This window comes from Pan troglodytes, chromosome 4, assembly GCF_028858775.2.
Source record: "Pan troglodytes isolate AG18354 chromosome 4, NHGRI_mPanTro3-v2.0_pri, whole genome shotgun sequence".
Taxonomy (NCBI): Eukaryota; Metazoa; Chordata; class Mammalia; order Primates; family Hominidae; genus Pan; species Pan troglodytes.
The window spans coordinates 81,296,446-81,318,818 of NC_072402.2; the positions used below are offsets into that span (position 1 = coordinate 81,296,446).

At 37.7% G+C, this 22,373-nt stretch overlaps 1 protein-coding gene across 36 annotated transcripts in view; it reads left to right on the forward strand.

The window, feature by feature from the left end:
• DROSHA (drosha ribonuclease III) overlaps positions 1-22,373 on the forward strand; it is a 131,214-nt gene that overhangs the window by 44,688 nt on the left and 64,153 nt on the right. For 21 of the 36 annotated variants that reach the window (XR_010157262.1, XR_010157264.1, XR_010157265.1 and 18 more), the window contains 6 exons: positions 991-1,062; positions 2,600-2,681; positions 3,941-4,015; positions 15,346-15,515; positions 19,527-19,651; positions 21,312-21,411. Coding sequence is in view for 32 of the 36 variants with exons in the window: in XM_016953490.3 (XP_016808979.1) it covers positions 991-1,062; positions 2,600-2,681; positions 3,941-4,015; positions 15,346-15,515; positions 19,527-19,651; positions 21,312-21,411 (624 nt within the window). In the remaining 4 variants the exon portion in view is untranslated. The remainder of the gene's footprint in view (positions 1-990; positions 1,063-2,599; positions 2,682-3,940; positions 4,016-15,345; positions 15,516-19,526; positions 19,652-21,311; positions 21,412-22,373) is intronic. The other 15 variants (XR_010157263.1, XM_016953489.4, XM_063811350.1 and 12 more) reach the window with 1 other exon arrangement.

Below are 22,373 nucleotides of genomic sequence, written 5' to 3' on the forward strand. Positions count from 1 at the left end.
AGTTAACGCATCTCTGGGACTTCTGGGTCTGTTATTTTCCCCAGCTAGCCAGCCAATTCTCTGCAGTAATCTCCCTCCCTTTTTCATTCTTTAATTCATTCAAAAATATATTTATGGAAAACCTGTTGTGTGTAGGCAGTAGGCAATTGTCTGATGATACATTGGTAAAGTAAGATAGATGTGGATTTATTTTATGCAGAGCCTTCCTTCATTTTCACATGTATCTTATTAGAACAGGTAATGAGAGGGGTATACTCTAGTGGCTAAGAGCTGGAGTCTAGAGAAAGACTTCGCAGTTCACCAAGCTACCTGTTATCTTAGGCATGGTACCTGATGATTCTTCTGCCTTAGCTTCCTGCACTGTTCAGTGGACATGGTAGCCAAACCCATGTTATAGGGATGTTGTGATGGTTACATGAATGAATATTGTGAAGCATTTGGGACACTGCCTGGCTCAAAAAATGTTAGCTATTATTATTTTTATTATCATTTGTTATTATTATATTTATTACCACAATTGCCTTTGCTCAAGAGCCAGATGGGCAGCATGAATTGGGTGTTTTCAGTGACCTATGAATCCATAAATGATGAGTTATCACCCTACTATCCCTGATCTGCCTAAGGAGCCAGAGATTCTAAAATATTTTAAAAACTTGAGAAACAGAAATGTTTATGGTTATGGTTTTATTAATTCTTTAGAGGCGATATTTGTGGTTTTAATGGGTTCTTGTCATGTTTGTGTTGCTGCTGCTAATACTGTTAATTAAGCACCACATTATGCAGGTTTCTTGGCGAGGCCAGGCCAGCTGGGTTCTTGTCATTAAAATCCAGCAGTTGTGGTCAAGCTTCGTGTGCAGTGTTGTTAGCCGCTGAGATGAAGGTGAAGCCTTCTCATTTGGTTCATGGCCTTTTGGGTCAGGTAACAAACGTGTATAATATGAGCCTGCAGGGAGACGTTGGGGAACTGAACCTCACTTCTTTTTATTGCAGATTCCACTGTGTAAAGTAATTAGATTCAACATAGACTACACGATTCATTTCATTGAAGAGATGATGCCGGAGGTAAGGGAAAAGATTGTGTAGTGGTTTGATGTAGTTTGCTCTTTTGCTTGTTCCATACTACTATTTTAAAGCATTGAACTTGGCCAGATCTGGCTTTTGCCAGGAATATCTCTAAAGTATCATATTCACTGTTGAAAGAGTCAGTGAAATGTAGCTCTAGTATCAAGGTTAAAATTCAGGCCAATTTTCAACTTGTTGACCTGTTTTTGTACCCCTTTCTCCTTGTGTTACATCTGCTGATATTAACTTTACATCTGTTTCTAGTTTCTTTTACGTAGGGGACAGATTTTGGTTACTGGCCATTATCAGAGGGGAAATTGGAATAGTGAAACAATCTGATAGCTGTTGTAATAATCTTATTCGTTATCTCCAATGACAAGATCAATGCTTGCTTCATTTTTCTTCCCATATATTTACATATTTTTCCTAATTGTTTTTCATTGCGAGTGCTCAACAGCAGATTTATCTCAATATATGCAAGAGATTTAAAATTCCAAAGGAAGATTAATGTGAATCTCAGAATGATTCATAGTCTGATCTTGAATTTAGTGGTGTCAACAAATCATACTAAGAAATAACAACTAGACAGCAAACAAGCTTGTGCACTTAACATTGTGTTGGAGTCAGGGTCAATTTCCGGAGCCCCTGGCTCTGCTTGCAAACCTTGTTTAATGGGACAGCTCTGTCATGGGCAGGGAGCGTGGAGGGGGAAATTGATCGGCATCACATGTGTGCGTAGTTGGCACCTGTTTCATTCTGAGCAAGTGTTGTTTATTGTACCTTCCTTTCAAAAAGAATTAAAGAAAAAGAACCACCCCTTCATTCTCCTGCTTTAGAAGGGTTTTTGTTTTTTTTTTTTTAACTTCCTTTTGGTTTTTAAGGTCATATGCCTTCATTTGCTATTGTAAAAGTTTATGACTTCTGGCGTGATCTCACGCAGGGTGATTTATGAACTCCGAGCAAAACAAGTAGGAGGAAGAATTATGAGATAAGTCTCACTTGCAAATATATCATCTGTTTAGCTTGTTTACAGGAGAAATTTTGGTGCAGAGTTGTATAATTTTCTTAGCCCTTTATTTGCATTCATTACTTATTTGAACTTTTTGGGTACACAGGACCTCTGTTTTTTGGTAACTCCATGACAATTATGCTGGATGTATGGGGCAGGGGTGGGGGACAAGCCTATCAGGTGCATATGTATAATCTGAATTAACAAAACATCCTCAGAAGATTCTGACACAGTTTATAATTGAATTAGAAAAATATATTAATATAAGTGAGACTTTACTTTTTGAATTTCTTATTTTATTTGTATACTGAGAAGGGCTAAGTTGACATTAAGGAATCCTAATGGCATTATTGTCTATTTCATTTCCGTCTGAAACTAGTGATCAGTGGCCAAACTCTTCAGGAAACTATATGGTCTTAGTATAGTTTTAACAGACACTTTTAAAGACACTTGACAAGAACAAGTTGAACCTTCAGTTAATGTATATTTTGCCAAACTACAGTAATTTAATTTTGGTTTATTTTTCAGAATTTTTGTGTGAAAGGGCTTGAACTCTTTTCACTGTTCCTATTCAGAGATATTTTGGAATTATATGACTGGAATCTTAAAGGTAAGTAATAGGATTTAAAGAAGAGAGTAATGTTTATGGAAGAACATTATGATATATGTGAAAACTCTTATAAAAGTTGTAGGGAAATAGTTGAAATTTCTCTTATTTTTTAAATACCCAGAGAAAAGTGTTATTCACAGGAATGCTTGTTATCATTTGACATGAATAAGTTTCTATGGATTTTACTTTATACAGTTTGACAGGGCTTATTATTAGCTGGTAGCAGCTTGAAGATGGTACCAGTTATTATGTGTAACTACCTTGATATATGTGTACCTGGGAAATTACCATTAGTTAATATTTTAAAGCTAGTAAACTTTGCTGTAATAAATCTTCTAAGATGGAAGTTTATTTAAATGCAAAACTTTGGTTAGTCATTAAAACACACACACACACACATGCACACACGCAGACACTTCGAGTGAACTAGATAGATTCAAAGACTTGATACTTGGTTCTTGGATAGTAGCTTACTTTTTGGAAGTATCCGTATTCTTTTTTTTTTTTTTTTTTGAGACGAAGTCTTGCTCTGTCGCCCAGGCTGGAGTGCAGTGGGGCAATCTCGGCTCACTGCAAGCTCCACCTCCCGGGTTCACGCCATTCTCCTGCCTCAGCCTCCCGAGCAGCTGGGACTACAGGCACCCACCACTACGCCCAGCTAATTTTTTTTGTATTTTTAGTAGAGACGGGGTTTCTCTGTGTTAGCCAGGATGGTCTCGATATCCTGACCTCGTGATCTGCCCGCCTCGGCCTCCCAAAGTGCTGGGATTACAGGCGTGAGCCACTGCGCCCGGCGGTTGGAAGTATCCGTATTCTAGCAAACGGTTACTTATTTATTGATGAATGGCTTTTCAAACTGATAGCATTTCTCAACAATTTTTTTTTAGTGTAGTGATTAAAATGGGAAAGAATGAACACATAGTCACATTATATCATACAATAATTCAATTATAATAAGTCTTGATAGTTTTGAATTTTAAAAATAATTTTACTGTATGTATTTGCTACTTGGGGCAAGAAGAGGATGCTCTTCTTGCCTTCCTGTAGTCTCCTCATTGCAGTCTTCCTTGGGTGCTTGTGGCAGTTACCAATGATTGATTTAGCCACTGAGGAGGAGTGGCAGGAGGTGGTGGTATTTTTTATGCCTCTACTTCTGGTGGTAGTTTTTGTGGTTATCATAAATCTTAGAAATTAAGTTGCAGTGCTTGTTTTTTAAGACTGAGTTTTCTTTTTTTTTTTTTCTCGTTTGTTTGCTTCAGGTCCTTTGTTTGAAGACAGTCCTCCCTGCTGCCCAAGATTTCATTTCATGCCACGTTTTGTAAGATTTCTTCCAGGTAAATCTTCTGGCTTGTCAGTGACCTGGTGAGATAGTGCATCTGAAAATAAGCTTGCCATTTTCCTTTCAGTCTTCAGGGACAACTTTCCCACCTTCGATACTGTTAATTATCTACTTCTCAGGTTAGGCACAGAAATGTAAAATTATACATGTGGATTTATATCCCTGCATAAATTATGGTAGTCCAAATTAGATGAACAATGGAAGAACAGATTTATAAATTTTAGAAATCTACTTGACAAAATATCATGCAGGTGTGTTAATGTGGAGAAATGATTGTGGCTTAAAAAATGCATATGGCTAATTGGAAAACAATAAAAAAATTTTAAATGCAATATGATTATAACTGCTGAAAAAATTACTGTAATAATAGTTACATTAAGGTAGTAGGATTATAGTGATTTTTTTCTTATCTTTTGACATGTGCTTGAATTCATTTTACAGTGAAAAAAAGGTATAAAATAATTTTTTCTCCCAATAAAATATAGGGAAATATATGACAGTTTTTTAAAGCAATATTTTAACTGTTTTCTAATTTTTTAAAAAGAATCCAACTGTAATATTTGGCATTATATTTAGTGTTTTTAAAAATGCTTGGAGTCAGTTTAGTGACATGTACCTATAGTCTCAGCTATTTGGGAGGCTGAGAAGGAAGGATCGCTTGAGCCCAGTGAGGGTTTGAGACCAGCTTGAGCAACATGGCAAGGCCCTATCTCTAAAAATTAAAAAAAAAAAAAGTATTTTTAATGAAATCTTTTGGTTGCCTTTTTGTTTGCAAAATCTTTCTCCTTGAGGCTTCTGGCACCCTATTCCCACTCCTTCTTTATTTATTTCCTGGTCAATTACCTGCTTTATCAAATGCTGTGAAACCTGGCTTACAGTTTCCTCTCTCCACGAGGTTCTGTTACCAGCCTGGTGAACTTCACTTACCATTCTACCCTGAGCTATATAATTATTTGACTTTTTCTACTGTAAGGATTGTCACCACTCAGCCACTTAATCTTAAGATAAAACCTTGGACCATGCCACCAACCTACATTAATTTCTCCCTAGAATTTGACTCCATTATCTCACTTTCTGGTGACATCCTTCAGTCTAGCCTCTCATGTCCCTATTGCCTTTGCATCTACTTGGATCTTCCCTCTTCTCCTTATGTATGGCTACTTTCCTTTGCCTTCCCCACCAGGTCCTGTGCTCTGACGTTTACCCTGTCAGTTCTAGCTGTCTCAGCTGCTTGTATGGCCACCATCTCCGAGTTAATGTCATCAACCCAACTGCTTGCCTTTTCTTCTATATGTGGGCCGCTCAGTAATACTGAAGAGTAAAACATAGCTGCTACTATAAATCTGAGGTCTATAATCTTGGTTGGGGAGCTTTTCTTCGTGTAGCCTTTCCACCCAATATCAGCAGTTAAAGAATTTCAGTGCTGTGTTTGTGCTGTCCTCCTTATGCCTCCTGTCTTCCCATGGGCAGAAGCCCCTGTCTCCCTTGGGCAGGAGCCCTTGTCTCCCTCATGCCTGAGAGCCCTGCAGTGAGCCTGTCGGAGTCTGGCTTCCTCCAGTGCCCTTGTCCATTCACAGCCAAGTTTTGCTTCAGTGCCAGACCCTCTCTAACTGTCCCTAGCCCACTGCAGCTGCCGATGCCAGAGGCAGCCTCCTACAGACCAAGTGCAGAGGATGTGCCTCAGTGTTAGTCTCTTCCCTGCTCTGGTGCCTGGGCGCTCCTTACTTTCCTCCTGTCTCTTTGACTCCTCTTGTGTGGCTTTAGTTTCTTGTCTACTCTGTCTGGTTTAGATTTTTCTCAAGATTTTTTCCTGATACTCTTTCCTCAGTCCAGGCAGTCAAAATGGCTTAGTTTATTTTAGGTTAGCATTACTCAGATTTTTAGTATTACTGTTCATGTTTATTTTGTTTAGAAATGCATTCAAAGGCTTTTCTCCTTTTTATATCTGGTTTTGTTTTATTGAGATGCCGTTTCTTCTCTTCTGGTGAATGAATCTTTTGATTTTAGAATGGAGCTTCAGCAGTAAACTTATTAGAAAATGGTGTTAGAGTGAATTTGCTGAAAAGCCTTTTCCTTTCTATATCTACTTTCCTGTAGGCGTTTTATGACCAAACAGATGTCTGAGAGAAAGTGGGCAGTTTTAAAATCACCTTAAAGAAAAATCTGATGTTGGATATTTACTTTGTGAGATTTCAACTCTCACATAACTATGTGGGGATAACATTTAGGTTGTCATAAAGAAAAAGGTCTATTGATTTGTTTTTAAACAGGGTTTACCTTTTCATTAGACTCTCCTTTGAAAATATACATACTAAGAAGACCCCGAAGGATACAGAAAAATACCTGATGTATAAAATGCATTTTGGTATTAGATAGGAAATTACGGTTGATTTGTTATTCATAATGTGACTTTGTTAAAGATCTTTTAGAAAATGGTGAATTTAAAAACACATTTTGATATATATTTTCATTTTTTCTGTGCAGAAGGGTTTTTTTTTACGTAGTTGTCATCTACTAGTATATGATTTGCATCTATTTTTTAATAATTCATTGAGCAGATGGATATTTTTAAAGATTGTGATATATAGTGCCAAATTTCTTGTCAAAAGAATAACATCAGTTTGTGCTGCCATGAAAAATGCATTATTATTCATTTTTTGCATTTTGCCTCTCCCATCTTCCTTCTCTCCTTTCTTTCTTCCTTTTAAAAAATTTCAGTGGTGAGTTCCATGAGGCTGAAGAGTAAACATTTGTCTGTCTTGTTGTATCACTAGTGCTAACATACTTCATGGCACATAGCAGGGACTCAGTAAATGCTTGTTTACTGATTTTATTTAATTGGTCATAATAATGCCTTATCTAAGTATTCATGTTTTTGGTTACTAGTGAGTGTGCTTTTCAAATAGTCTTTGGTATTATCTCTCATTTTTATAAAGTAAACTTTAGGTTGAACTATAACATAAATACTGAAAAGTGCATGGATCATGAATATAGGACCTTAGTGAGTTTTTACAAAGTGAATATGACCATCCACCCAGCACCCAGATCAAGATTAGTAGCTTCCAAGAACCCCCTTCGGACCCCTTTCCAGTCGCTGCTGAGACCCTCAAGGGTAACCGCTATTCTGACTTGAAACACCATGTATTAGTTTTACCTGTTTTTAAACTATAAAAACTAGAATTTTATATTCTCTTTTGCTTCTGTCTTTTGTTTAATGTATTTCAGAATCATATCCTGTTGCACTTAACTGTAGTTGGCTCATTCTCACTACTATATAGTATTATATGGGATGACTAAATTAAAATAAACCTATCTATGATTAATGGACATTTGAGTATTTTCAGTATATATATATATATATATATATATATATATATATAGACATTGCCAATAGAAAAACGGGCAAAAGACTTGAATGAGCACTTTAAAAAAAACACTATCTAGGTACCTAATAAATATATGAAATGGTGCTCCATTTTATTAGTCATTAGGAGAATGCAAATTAAAATCACAATGTGATACTTCTGAACACACATCAGAATGGCTAAATTGACAAAGAAAAAATAAATGCCAAGTGGTGAGAATGTGAAATAACTTGAATTTTCATACACTGTTAATGAGAAGGTAAAGCAGTACAGTCACTTTGGAGAACTGAAAGTGTCTACAAAGCTTAATATACACACACCCAGAATTCCACCTGGTATGGTATATATGTAACAGAAAAATATATATATATATGCTCACTAAACAACACGTACATGTCTTTGGTGAACGTACATATGCTATTCAAATATACAGATACAGATATATAGTGAATATATGTTATATATAGTGAATATAGAACATGAATATAAATGTCATGAATATATATATATCTAATACCTTCTCTGTAGATTGCTTTTTGATCTTCTTGATGATTTTTGTTGAATAGAAATTCTTAATTTTTATGTAGTCCAATTTATAGTTATATATTCCTTTATGATTAGAGCTTTTTGTATCATATTTATGAAATTTTCACCTACCCTAAAGTCAAGATACTCATTTATATTTTCTTCACTTTTAGAGCTGTAATCAGTCTTGAATTTGTTTTCACAATTGGTATGAGATATGGGTCAAAACTCAGTATTTTCAACATGGGTATCCAATTGACCCAGCACCATTTATTGAAAAGAACAATTTCTTTCTTTAGAAAATTGAAGTGTTGCTTTTGCTTTTGATTGAGTTGACTCTGTGTGTATGTGTGTGTATACAAACAATACAAAAGTATGTAAAGTAAAAACAGTGAACACTTCCTTCTGAACATGTGAAAATGGGTAAATGCTGTAAATGGCTTGATTTGTATTGTTTTAACTGCTTTAAGGAGAATTATGCTTTTTTTCTTCAAGTGGAATAACACTAAATATGTTACACAACTTCCTTTTTTTTTAAACTCAGATACTTCAGGCATTCTCTGTACTGTAAATGCTTTGCTTCATTCTTTGATGCATACTTAGCATTTTATAGTATGGATGGACATTAATTTGTTTATAATTCCTATGGTGACAAATATTCTGGAGTTCTCCATTTTTTCCCCATTTTGTATAAATGCTTCAGAAATAGTCTGTGTCTATCCTGTTGCATTTGTTTGTTTCTGTAAGGTAGAGTTCTAGTAGTGAAATTATGTGTTAAGATAGTATGTACATTTTAAACTCAGAATGATGTTGGCCAAGTTTTCTCTAGAAAGGACATACCAATTTGTAGTTCTGACCAACAGTACTCTTTCTGACCAACAGAAAGTACTCTTTTTCTATACACCTGCCAGTACTGGATGTTACTAGTCTTTTTTTTGAGACAGAGTCTCACTCTTCTCACCCAGGGTGGAGTGCGGTGGTGCCATCTCGGCTCACTGCAACCTCTACCTCCTGGGTTCAAGCGATTCTCTTGCCTCAGCCTCCCAAGTTGCTGAGATTACAGGGACCTGCCACCATGCCTGGCTAATTTTTGTGTTTTTAGTAGAGACAGTGGTTTGCCATGTTGGTCAGGCTGGTCTCGAACTCCTGACCTCAGGTCTGCCTGCCTCAGCCTCCTAAAGTGCTAGGATTAAAGGCGTGAGCCATCACACCTGGCCAGGATGTTACTAGTCTTTTACAGTTTAGTCCAAGCTTGTCCAACCCACAGCCCATGGGCCACATATGGCCCAGGACGGCTTTGAATGTGGCCCATCACAAATTCGTAAACTTTCTTAAAACATTTTGAGTTTTTTTTGGATTTTTCTTTTTAATCTCATCAGCTGTCATTAGTGTCAGTGTATTTTATGTGTGGCCCAAGACAATTCTTCCACTGTGGCCCAGGGAAGCTGAAAGATTGGACATTCCTGGTTTAGTCCATCTGATAAGCGAAAAGTCTGATGTTACTATTTGCATGTTTCTTGAACTTCTTTGAGAATGAGTAGCTTTCCGCATTTTTCAGATATTTTATGGTTTTCTCATTCTTACTTGCTTTTTGTTTATGTCAGTTTATTATAATATCTAACTGAAAATTCAAGTTTTGTAAGTCATCATCATATTTCTCTAATTCTTCAGTTTATCCCTTTTGAAGATAGCTGTCCCAGTTGCTTTATACAACTTTACCCAAAAGTAAGCTTGATAGTTTAAACCAAGGATTATTCAATGTTGACCAGTTTACCAGAAACCAAATCATAGAGCAATCAGTTTATTGAGATTTAAAATTTTTTCTCAAATTTTTGTTTCTTTCCTATCCCACTCTCTACCTTTGGTCGCAAAATAGTTGATATGAACTAGACTGAGTATAAGGTTTTATTCTGAGTGTAACTGGGGCAAAGGTAGGTCGTGATTCAAGATAGTGAGATCACACTTAGGGGAAAGCCTACTCATTGCTTATATTACTGCCCTAGTAAAGCATTGCAAATCCTGAATCAGTTTTGCAAATTGACTGTCTAGAAAATTGATTCTTTGAAATTGCCCCATCTGGAGCAGTAGTTCTCAGGTGTGGCTGGCAGGGGGCCAGGAGGTGGGAGAGTATTGCAAAATTTCCAGGAGGCAAGTGTAGTTTGCAAAACCATCTATTAGTACCACAACTTAATATACATTTGGAAAATTTAGAAAAGACTTGTTAATACGTATTTTAGAAAATAAGATTATTAGGATGTCTCAGCAGGAATATCCAGAAGACACAGAAATGCAGTCATACAGTTACTGTCAGTGTAGAGAAAGGGGATAATATTTTTGTATTTCTTAAAGTTGAGTACTAACAATTGAGAAATACTCTTATAAGCAGCCATATTCTTAATACAGATTCTCTAACAAATTACCCCCTCCCCAAATAACCATATAAATAATCAAGCAATATAAACTGAGAGAATTGGGTCTCTAAGAAACAGTTTATAAAGTCTGTCAGTTCATTAATGACTGTCCAGATTCATTCCCTGAAACACAAACTCCAGTTCTTCCCGAATAATGAGCTGTTGTCACAGTTCCAGTCCCAGAGTTGGCGGAATTCCTGCTAACCTTAGCTTACCCGCTCTCATTTCTCATTTATATCATGTCCTATTTATTTCAGCCAACAAGATAAAAATTACTTCCTAGCCCTCAGTGACATGGCTCCATAAATCCCCAACATAAACAAGTGGCAAGGCAGACAAACCGAAAGAGCCAATTCATTAACATTAGTGAATTCATGGCAGCCTGAGTGCGAGTGGCCAAGTTATTAGTCTGCTTTAGAAAGTCATTCCACAAATGTTTATGGAGTGTCTTTTTGCCAGGCTGGGTGTGAGAGATATAGCCCATGCCCTGTGGGCTCTGGCAGGAGTCTCTAATTTATGGATCTCTTCTTACCTTTCCATGGAAATCGAACCCCAAAACCAGACAGGGAGCAGAGTCTCAATCCCCCTTCCTTGAGATACCTTTCACCTCTGGTTATCTGCCCTGAGTTTCTACTTTTTTACAGTGGTAAATAAAATCTCTTTAAGGTTTAGTTGCCATTTAAAATATTTAGCAGATTTCAACATGGATTTGTGGTTTCTCCTTCAGTGTTGTTAACTTTGCACCTGATGTGTGTATATGTATATTTTTAATTATGTCTAGTTTCTATGCTGCTATGTGACTCGCTTCTGCCTCATCATTAGCGTTGTACCTAAATAAGAAGGTGGATAACTGGCATTCTTATAAGCACCTTGTGATCTTCTTTCTTTCTTTCTTTGATAGAGAGTCTCACCCTGTCACCCAGGCTGGAGTGCAGTGGCACAGTCTCGGCTTACAGCAATCCCTGCCTCCCAGATTCAAGCGATTCTCCTGCCTCAGCCTCCTGAGTAGCTGGGATTACAGGAGTCTGCCACCATGACTGGCTGATTTTTGTATTTTTAATAGAGACAGGGTTTTGCCACGTTGGCCGGGGTGGTCTCGAACTCCTGACCTCAGGTGATCCACCCACCTTGGCCTCCCAAAGTGCTGGGATTACAGGCGTGAGCTACCCCACCCGGCCAATGGCCTTATTTCTTAATCTAGTTGTGCCTTTCCTAAATTGGACAGTATCTATACTAATCATTTTCTACAGAAATGAAGCCTTTAAGGGAGTCTTGGTTTGTAGTCTTAAGTATTCCTCTCTCCCACTAGCTCTTTTAAAAGTCTTTTCACATTAAATTCGCTGTCCCCAGTCCATTTCCCTTTTATCTGAAGTGCCATGGAGTCAGGCAGCTGTAAATGTATGTGTGGAGATTGTAGTGCTGTTTTATATACCTGGACCTGTGTATATTTACTCCCTCCGTCATCCTCCTCTCCCTCCATGAAAATATGAATCTTTTTTCTAATTCTTACACAAAGCAACATTCTGCTCCTTCTTACGGTATTTTAGACTCCTATTGTGTCCTTAAAGTCCCTGGTACTCTTAAGTAATCTCACCAAGTATAGGCATTATAAGCCAAAAACTATTTTCTTCTTTCCTTAGTTCCTAGTGAACCTAGTTAGTGTGGCAGTTCTTTCCAGGGTTCTCTAGGTTTCCTTTATTCCTGCTGTTCTGTGTGTATGCATGTGAAGTGTATAGACAACGTATTCTGGCATTAGAATTTTCTCATCCACCTGTTCACCTCAGTCCCCTTAGAAAATTGGTGATTATCATGGACTCAGACTGAGAGACAGGTATTGTGGGTTTGCTGGGCTCCTTAGCAAAGAGAGGAACATTACTGATTGAGGAACACATGTCACAAGCAGGTGGATTGGAATGTGTGTTTATTATTTTATTTTATTTTTTGAGACAGGGTCTTACTTTGTTCTCTAGGTTGGAGTGAAGTGGCACAGTTACGGCTCACTGCAGCCTCAACCTTCAGGGCTCAGGTGATCCTCCCTCCTCAGCCTCCTGAGCAGCTGGGACCACCAGCATGTACCACCATGCCTGGCTAATTTTTGTATTTTTTTGTAGAGAGGGGTTTTGCCATGCTGCCCAGGCTAGCCTTGAACTCCTGAGCTCAAGCAATCTGCTCACCTTTGCCCCTCAAAGTGCTGGGATTAAGGCGTGAGCCACCATGCCCAGGTGGAAATGTGTTTTGAGACTGACTTGGAGAAATATGCCCCTAGCTATGTGTCTTCGATTGAACTGTACTAACAAAAACATTATAGATTGGTGGCTTAGACAACAAACACTTATTCTCACAGTCCTGGAGGCTGGTAGTCTGAGATCAGGGCATCATCGTGGTTGGGTTGTTGATGAAGGTCCTCTTACTGTTTCACAGCCAGCCATCTTCTTATATCCTCACCTGGTGGATAAAAGAGAGAGGAAGCAAGCTCTTTCATGTTTCTTATAAGGGCACTAATCCCATTTATGAGGGCTCTACCTTCATGACCTTATTACCTCTGAAGGCCCCACCTCCTAATATCATCATACTGGGGGTTAAGATTTTAATATATGGCTGGGTGCCGTGGCTCACACTGTAATCCCAGCACTTTGGGAGGCTAAGGTGGGAGGGCCATTTGATCCCAGGAATTGGAGAACAGCCTGGGCAACATAATTAGACCGTGTCTCTACAAAAAAATTAAAAAAGTAGCCAGGCCCGGTGGCACAAGCCTGTAGTCCCAGCTACTTGGGATGCTGAGATGGGAGGATTGCCTGAGCCCAGGAGGTTGAGGCTGCGATGAGCCATGATGGCATCACTGCACTCCAGCCTGGATGACAGAGACCCTGAATCAAAAAGAAAAAAAGAAAAAAAAAGGATTTTAATATATGAAATTTGGGGGAACACAAACATTGAGTCCATAACGCTATGGAAGTTAGCTTATTAATGATGACTTTTGCATTTAAGGCAGTTGCTTTGTAAAGAGGCATAAAAAAAAGTCACTGCTATGAATTAGTAGATATAACATATCTTAATGTGGGTTGATGTATTTTGTGACTTTGTCACTTCTTGGACAATCATTATTTTTTAGAAGCACAGTGTCTTTAGAACTTTGATTAAAAGAACTTTATTTTCTGAGTGTTATCTACAAAGATTCATTTAGGAACCATTGTGATCAATCATTATTAGCCTATGTGCTTCCTGAGCACCTAGAGCTTGTGGCATTTTTTTCCCTAGTGATACTGACATGGGACCACTCACAGTGCATGGCACATATGGCGAAAAACATGCTCCCATCTCAGAGTCAACTCCAGAGCTCCTAATGAGCGGTAAAGCTTTGTAAGATCTGACTTCCCTGCTGCCTCTCTCACATTCTTCTCACTTCACACCATCCACAGTGGCCTCTTTGCAGTTCCTAGGCACAACAGTTCCACTCCACCTTAGGGCATTTGCTCTTTCTTCTCCTCTTCCAGACTGCTGCATGGTAGCCTCCCTTGCTCCTTTCAAGTTTTGCCTACGTGAAACCTCTTAGAAGATTCCTTTCTTATCCATCCTTTTAGATACAACTCTAGTTCCTTGTCCTGTTTGATTCTTCTTTGTAGCACTCACCTCAACCTGATCTTTTATGTAGCTCTTTTATATTGTCTCTTTCTACTGCAGTAGAAGCTTCAGGAAGGCAAGGCTTTGGCTGTTTCCATCATTGCTGTGTTCTCAGGGCCTAGAACAGTGGCTGTTACATAAAAGGCACTCAATAAGTATTTGTTGAATGAATGAATATTTGGATGAATGAGTGAATGCATGCCTACATATATATTGGCTGTAGAATAGCAATGTGGTCTAGTTCCAGAGTAACATCTCAGATGGAGGAACACAGCTCACACAGAAATGTTGATATTTTCTCTCTTTTCTCTCAGACATGCAGTCTTGTTTAAGTTCTTAGCCCACAGCAATTCACATTAAACTTGTTTAGTGCCCCAGACTCAAACTCGGTGCCACTAATTCCTCTGACCAAGGAGGACACTCTCTTTTATGCCATCCCATTGCTGCCATCTTGTGCTCTTGGTCCCTTTCTTTCTCCCTGAAGTGTTTGGTCCTGTACTACTGTTCATAGCCTATCTCATAACCTGGGAGAGGGTAATGATTGTCCTCTTCAGGGCTCTTGTCCTTTGTTTGGTTGGGTGTAGGCAAAGAAAAGAGATATAAAATGGTTGCCCATGTTGGTCCAGAAGTTAAGTCCAAAGAGAAGGCAGAAGCCCGTGGACCCCACATTAATGCCCAAATGAAGTGGATGTCTTTAGTTCATCAAATACTAGATTAATTGGCTTTTTCCAAGGTACTTGAATGATGCCCTTTGTTATTTTTATCCCCTGTACTTGGTGCTATATGCTTCTGTAGGCCTCAGAGCACTTGGTATTTTATCCATGTACTAACTCCATAATGATCTTCCATGATATTAGCACAGGCTCTTTAGCTCTGTTCATCATGGCAGGTGCAGCACATTAGCACCAAAAAATTAGACCATAATGCAACAACAGCTTATTGAAGACATCCATAAATATCTCACAAAAGCTTAGAATTTCCTTAAGACAGTAACATCACTTCTAAAGAGCTTTCATCTGTTACCTCAGAAAGAATGATAAAATATTTAAGACCTAACATGGTTCTGTATATTATAAACTATGGTTATTTGTGCTAGGTGGCTTTAAATTTATTTAGATAGGCACCTTTTTTATATTCATACCTCACAAATGGAGCCTTTTATCATTTATAATGTTGTTGTTGCCAATTTAGTAAATGAGATGGTTTATGAGCACTGTTCATCAATGAAACAAATGGCTTTCATATTATTTGGCACCTGGTTAAACAGTGTAAATTTTACATTACCTTTTTGTATGTGCTCTTTTTCCTCCATTGTCTTGTTTTTTTCCTTATTCAGTTGTTGATTTGCTGTAAGTTGAGTAGCCTTATTTTTCCCCTTCTCTCCACTCCCATTCCCACCCAAGATGGAGGAAAGGAAGTGCTGTCCATGCACCAGATTCTCCTGTACTTGTTAAGGTGCAGCAAAGCCCTGGTGCCCGAGGAGGAGATTGCCAATATGCTTCAGTGGGAGGAGCTGGAGTGGCAGAAATATGCAGAAGAATGCAAAGGCATGATTGTTACCAACCCTGGGACGGTATGTTCTGATGTCTGTATATTCAGAGGCTGGAGGACCTTCTTTTCCAGATCTGAATGTTTCATGAAAACAGTAACAGCACATTTTAAAAGTTTTAGGTACTCACTGCTCTTGTCCTTGGATAATTTTTCCTTTAAATATTTAGTAAATAAGAAAATATTACAATTTAGGCATATTTGGTCGTAAATTCACCTAATTTAGTAAATTTATTCTACCTGAAGATAGGTACATTTTTAAGGCTTTTGATGCATGTTGCAGATTGCTTTCCAGAAGGGCTGTAAAATTTGTACTCTGGGAGCATATGAGAGCAACCATATCTTCATGCTGGTTATACTAAGGGAATTTGATGAGAGTTGGGGGGCGGGAAATGACTTAGTTCAGTTTTGTGTTTATTTTGATTTCTAAATGTTTATTGCCCATTCATGTTTTCTTTTGTTAATTGCTTGTTAATATCCTTTGATCTTTTTTGTAGCCTTCTTTTTTATTGATCCTCCACCATAATTATTATAAATATTTTACATTTCTTTGGGTGCTACTTAAGTTTTTTGTTTTAAAATTAGCTTTTAATATTCAATTTTAGAAGTAAAAAATGCAAACATTAAAAGGATATAATTAAAAGAAAACTAGTTCTTATATAAAGACATAACATTTTCTTTATATCAATTTTTTTCTTCTAAATTAGTGTTACTGTTTCATAAAATAGTTATATATTGGCATCTTATAAGGATAAAATTTTATAGAAATGAAGAATTAAAATATTTCTGTGAAAATAAATGGAATAATCTACTTAACAAAGCTGTTGTTTTCTAAAAAGCTGCCAATTGCTTAATAGCTTTGATTCATAAACTAAAAACTCTGGATCTACTTTTTGTAGCATGACAGTAACATCTGCACAAACAAAATGTTGCTATTTGCAAATAAAACATTCTGGCTAGTATGGATTCTTTTAAACAAATCCAGAAAGTAAAATTGTTTAATAAAAATATGTTTAAACATAAAACATGTTTAAAACCAGAAAATCGTATAATTTTTACGTTATACTGTTAAGCCGCATAATTATTAAAGTAACTTTAAAAGAAATATGTAAGTAATAACACTCTCAGAGTAAGACTGTGAATTCTATTTTTATTCTTAAAACAGTTGCATATATTGATATTCCTTCTGTCACTTTTCATGCTGAGTCAGAGGATGGGGCGGTGGTGGTGGGAGATGTCCAGTTTCAGCTGGGTGGTTCCACTTGGAGAGTTCCATGTTCTGTGGTAGACACGGGGGGAGCACGTTCACCCTGGACTTCCTTCCATGGTATAGTTATGTTTTCCTGAAATCTAGAATCAGCTGGAGAGTTTAAAAAAAAACTTAAGGATACCCTGGCTTAAGGATATAGCTACCTTATATACTCCAGGCAGTGAGGCCCAGTTTTCTGTAGTTAAAAAAAAATCCTCAAACGTTTGATTTTCTCACTGCTTGTTTTTGAGCCAGTGGCATAGATGAAGTTTATGATCACCATGATCATCATTCAACTAATTTGTCAAGGGACTACTATATGAGCCAGGTGCTAGTGAAGTTATATGTTAGGCTGGCACAAAAGTAGTTGCGGGGGGGGGGGGGGTCTGCCATACCGCAACACTTTTGCACCAAACTAATGTATGATGCTTGCCCAGGTGAAAACCCAAAGACCACTAACATATGAAAGGAGTCTTTGATGAATGGTTGAGCCAATGGATGTATCAGGAAAGCCTCTCATTTTAGGAGCTATCACTGGGATAGGCTTGCCAGGGGTGCTTCCTAAACAGTAAGATCTCTGAGGAATTGAGAAATTGTAGAAATTATTGGCATGATTAACTGTGCATCCTTGAGATGCTGTAAAGCCAGTATTAACAACATGAAGTCAGACCTAGTCAGTATGAAAGATTTTTATTGGAAGTTTCAGTGTCAGGCTTAGGAATGTGTTGAAGTTAATTCTTTTATACTGTTTATCTGAAGATATGCTTAAAGGAGGAAAAAAATCTTGAGAATTCAGTATTATGAAAACATCCTACTGAGAAGTGTGCAAGTTACTCATACGACAAGGTAGACACCACACTACATTTCATCCTCTGTAGGACTTGCTTTGAAAGATTGCAAAATGGCAAGAATATTGGGAAATTTATTAAAATTTTCAAGCCATTATGGTCACTTTAAATACTATATTGCTGCAGAACTTAAAAGAATTAATCTTCCAAGGAATACTTTTGTCATTAGTGACTTTTGTCATTTTTTATTCTTAAACAAAGATGGCATAATAAATGTTATAGGGTGTAGCCAAAGTCTAGAATATATTTCATTTCCTGCTCCCTCAACCCCTGCCATAAATTTAGAGATACTATAGATATTTTAAATCACTGTTTCCTGTGTTGGTACCATGGCATGGTGTTTAAAATCACAGAAACATGAATAATTCAATAACATTCTATTCCACAGTTCCCATTCTAAAAATGTATCCTGCTCTTTTGTTGTACAAAATAATGAAAGTAATTCTTTGACCTTAAATAGCACGTTGCTACTGTTGATGGGCATTTAAATAATTTTATAATGGATTACATGTGAACAAAATATTTTCCATTTTCAAATTTTGAGAGCAGAGACCAACTTTTCAAGAAGCTAGTGACATTTTGTTTGTTAAATGACACTTAAAAAGTTTGAGGGTTTTTTTGTTTTGTTTTGTTTTGTTTTTTGAGACAGAGTCTCACTCTGTTGCCCAGGCTGGAGCACAGTGGTGCGATCTCAGCTCACTACAACCTCTGCCTCCCGGGTTCAAGTGATTCTCCTGCCTCAGCCCCCTGAGTAGCTGGGACTACAGGTGTGCGCCACCACGCCCGGCTAATTTTTGTATTTTTAGTAGAGATGGGGTTTCACTATGTTGGCCAGGCTGGTCTCGAACTCCTGACCTCGTGATCCACCCACCTTGGCCTCCCAAAGGTTTGAGTGTTTTAAGTAATGTGGGTGAATTCACCCAAGTTTATCCCCTTTGTCACCTCATTGAATATTTGTCAGATGGCTGGCTGGTATCACAGTTGTAGGTAGAGTGACCAGTTTGTCCCAGTTGCTGAGAGATTTCCTGGTTTTAGCATTGAAATTCCTCTGTCCCAGGGAAACCAGGCAGCCAACCAGACTCTAATTGTTGGGCATTGTTGTGGGACAGAATGAAGATTATTGGCCTCTGTGTGAATCAGTTTTAACAGCCTTAGCCTCCAAAGCAACTGAGCCGCAGACTCTACAGTGTGCTAGTAAAAACTGAATCTCTAATTGAGACTGTCCTGAGAGGTGATTATAAGGAAGGAGGTTGCTGAAACCTGTTCTCTGTGATTTTACCATCTTTTCATAAATTTAAGCTTTCAAGATGAAAGCCATTTCACAAATGATCCAGAAGGAATGAGCCATTCACGTCTTCCTTTATTAGACATGAAGAAAAAAATATGAGGCTCTCTGTTAAAATACACAAATGTCCTACATGGACATAATAAGAGAAGCTTAACTATTTGGCCTTTGCACCACTATACTTTCTAACTTAAAGATGTAGAATTAAAGGAATACATAAGATCCACTGAGAACAAGTGAGGGAAAAAACTTAAATAGAGGCATCTGTCTGTGCATTCTGAAATGTGAAATTAAAGCAGAAGAGGCTCTGCCTGTGATGTGGAATCCTTCCCCTGTGCCTTCGGAGAGGTTAAGGAAAAGTTATATCTGACTAGGTGTCCTTTTAAAAGTTTAATTTTTAAAGGTTTCTATGTGGACTGCAAAAAAGGACAAAATCATTGTTCATTATGCCAAATGGCATCGGCTCATTTACAAGGATGTCATTATAGTTTTTAGATAGTATAGCTGCTGTAATTAAAGGGTTTTAAATGACCTTTTCCCTTTGGGGACAAGGCTTTCCTGGAAAAAAGTCCGATTTATTCCTTCCCTACTTAGGTTAAAGTCAATACATAAAGACTTCTTATGGGAATAAATGGCTTTGATTTTTCTCTCTAGAAACCAAGCTCTGTCCGTATCGATCAACTGGATCGTGAACAGTTCAACCCCGATGTGATTACTTTTCCGATTATCGTCCACTTTGGGATACGCCCTGCACAGTTGAGTTATGCAGGAGACCCACAGTAAGATATTTCTCAGTGTTTGTCTTAGCCAATTTCACCTTCTACTAACAGCCAAATTAGCAGAGAAATACCCTTTAGTGGATGTTTCCTTTTTAAAAATTAAGACCTGAAATGAGCCATGCTTCCAATTTAGATTACCCAAATGAAACAATTGTGGTAGCTCCTGAAGAATTATTTTCTCTACATATTTGAGTGCAAGAAACTATTATTCAATAGAATATTTTTGGCAAACTTGGTCAACATAAGTCCTTGTATGTTTTTAAACTTTAAGGAACTTTTTCTTTATTCATCCTTATAATAATAATAATTATTATTTTTTATTTTTTCAGTGCCCTCTAGAGGAAAGTAGCACATATTGGTTCCTAGCACTGCCGAATTTATGCAGAGTTCTCTTTTTGGGGGCATCTTAAGAGTTCAAGATCACATGCAAAGTCAAGGTTGTGTTGGAAGTAGGAGCCGTGACTTCTGACTCTTAGGATTGATGTAACTTTCCACGTTTTGATTTTTCCAACTGGCATGTTAGTGTTTTCTGGGAGAAGATTTAGGATGTGTGGGAATGGAGATAGTACCATTAGATTCTTCGGGACTGTTTGGATTTCCTACCTTGCTAAACACACAAACAGCTTCCTGACTTAATTTTTTTTTTTTTTTTTTAAAAGGATTCATAGTGGGAGAAAAGGGCATGGGAGATTTTCAATTCATAAATACAGTTCTGGCTGACATATATTAGAAGAGGCTAAAGGGTTTTGTTCTTTTTTTTCCCCCTTTGGATAAAAGTATGAAGCAGTGAACCAGGCACTGTGTAAGTACTTCTTTCTTTCCTCCATTCTCTTAAAAAAAAAAAAAAGTTTTCAAAAAAGGAGAGGCCCAGCTAAGGCCAAGAAAGGAACAGTTTTAATGTGACAGAAAATCTTTGGAAAATCCCTTCTTGTCAGAAAAATGTTAGTAGAATGTGATGAGGCTCTTGTGGACTCTCAGATGGCAGGACTGTGAATTGATAAAGGACTGCATATTCGCTTCATTTCCAGGACGCTTTGACAGTATCCTTTAGACTGGTCTAGGTTATCACTTATTTGGCTGCAACAAATATGCTTATATTGTCATGGTAAATACAAATTGGTATACACCATTAGTCTTTTATCCTCTCCAGTGGACAAATGGATACAGCTATGTAGCTTGGGTTTTGGCACAAATGGGGTTCTCTATTCTAATACTCTTCAACTTATATTTGGTATAAGTAGTTCAGCAACTGACAGTCTCCCTAAGGAAGGGGTCTTTCTTTCAACAAATATCAGAAAGTGTATATTTAAATAAAATCTGTTATTTTCAAGAGGTAACAGTGAGAAACAGGATGATTCCTTTGGTTGAGGTGTTTTTGTGTCTTTGGAATTCTTTCCAGAGATTCATTCATATAGTCACACCTCATTTCCAACTGAAATAAGCAATAATCAACTTAATCACCACGTTCCAGTTGACTCTTGTCCATCCTGACTCTCAGCCTCAAAGTCATAGCCTTCCTTAGAATGATGGCTTTCTGCCATTAAGAATAATCAAAAGAATGTAATGTATGATTTGAAGAGGCCTCTTAAAATAACTGACTTTGTTGCACTTTAGGTTTACCTTCTCTTTACCTGAGATGTTTGCCTGTCCTTTTCCTTAGGTACCAAAAACTGTGGAAGAGTTATGTGAAACTTCGCCACCTCCTAGCAAATAGTCCCAAAGTCAAACAAACTGACAAACAGAAGCTGGCACAGAGGGAGGTCTGTATCAAACTCCATTCCTTGGTGATTAACGATGATGTGCTTCAGCTTTATTTCATGATTGTTGTATCACACTATACTTCTGGTACAAGATGGAAAGATTTTTTTTAAAAAAATCATACTTTACCCTCCCCCCCACATTATTATACGAATTGATTTTAAAAAATCTTTTAGTATTTGAGAGAGCCTTTTTATCCCTGTATTAGTCTGTTTTGCATTCCTCTAAAGGAATACCTGAGACTGGGTAATTTATAAAGAAAAGAGGTTTATTTGGTGCACGTTTCTTCAGGCTGTACAAGAAGCATGGCACCAGCATCTGCTTGGCTTCTGGGGAGGCCTCAGGATGCTTTTAGTCATGGTAGAAGGTGGATGGGGAGCAGGCACGTCATATGACAGAAGAGGGAGGAAGAGAGGGACGAGGGAGGTCCCAGACTCTCTTTAACAAGCAGATCTCACATGAACTCATTACTGCGGGGAAGGCACCAAGCTATTCTTGACGGATCCACTCATGACCCAAAAACCTCCCACTAGGCCCCATCTCTCACATTGGGTATCATATTTCAATGTGAAATTTGGAGGGGCCAAAACATCCTAACTGTATCAATCCCTAAAATGCCAGTTTCTTGATGGATTATTACCACTGGGAATCAAACATATCTTTTATAGATATTAAAGCTTAAATTTGTTGAATCAGCCTTTTATCTTTAATTTGGTTGCACATTATACAACATTGGGCCTTACTCAGATTTCTTGGTCTTAAAGTTGGAAAAGATTGTCTTCCATTGGTCTGCCAGTTTAGTATGGTAAACTTATTTTGTAAGGTTTCGTATCCCAAATTCCATATTTCCTTACTAATGGGTAGTATTATCCCTGTAATCCAGGATAACTTACGTTTTAGTTTTAATTATAAGAATAAACGGTTTCAGTATCAACATAGATTATTGTCTCAGGGAGGTTTTATT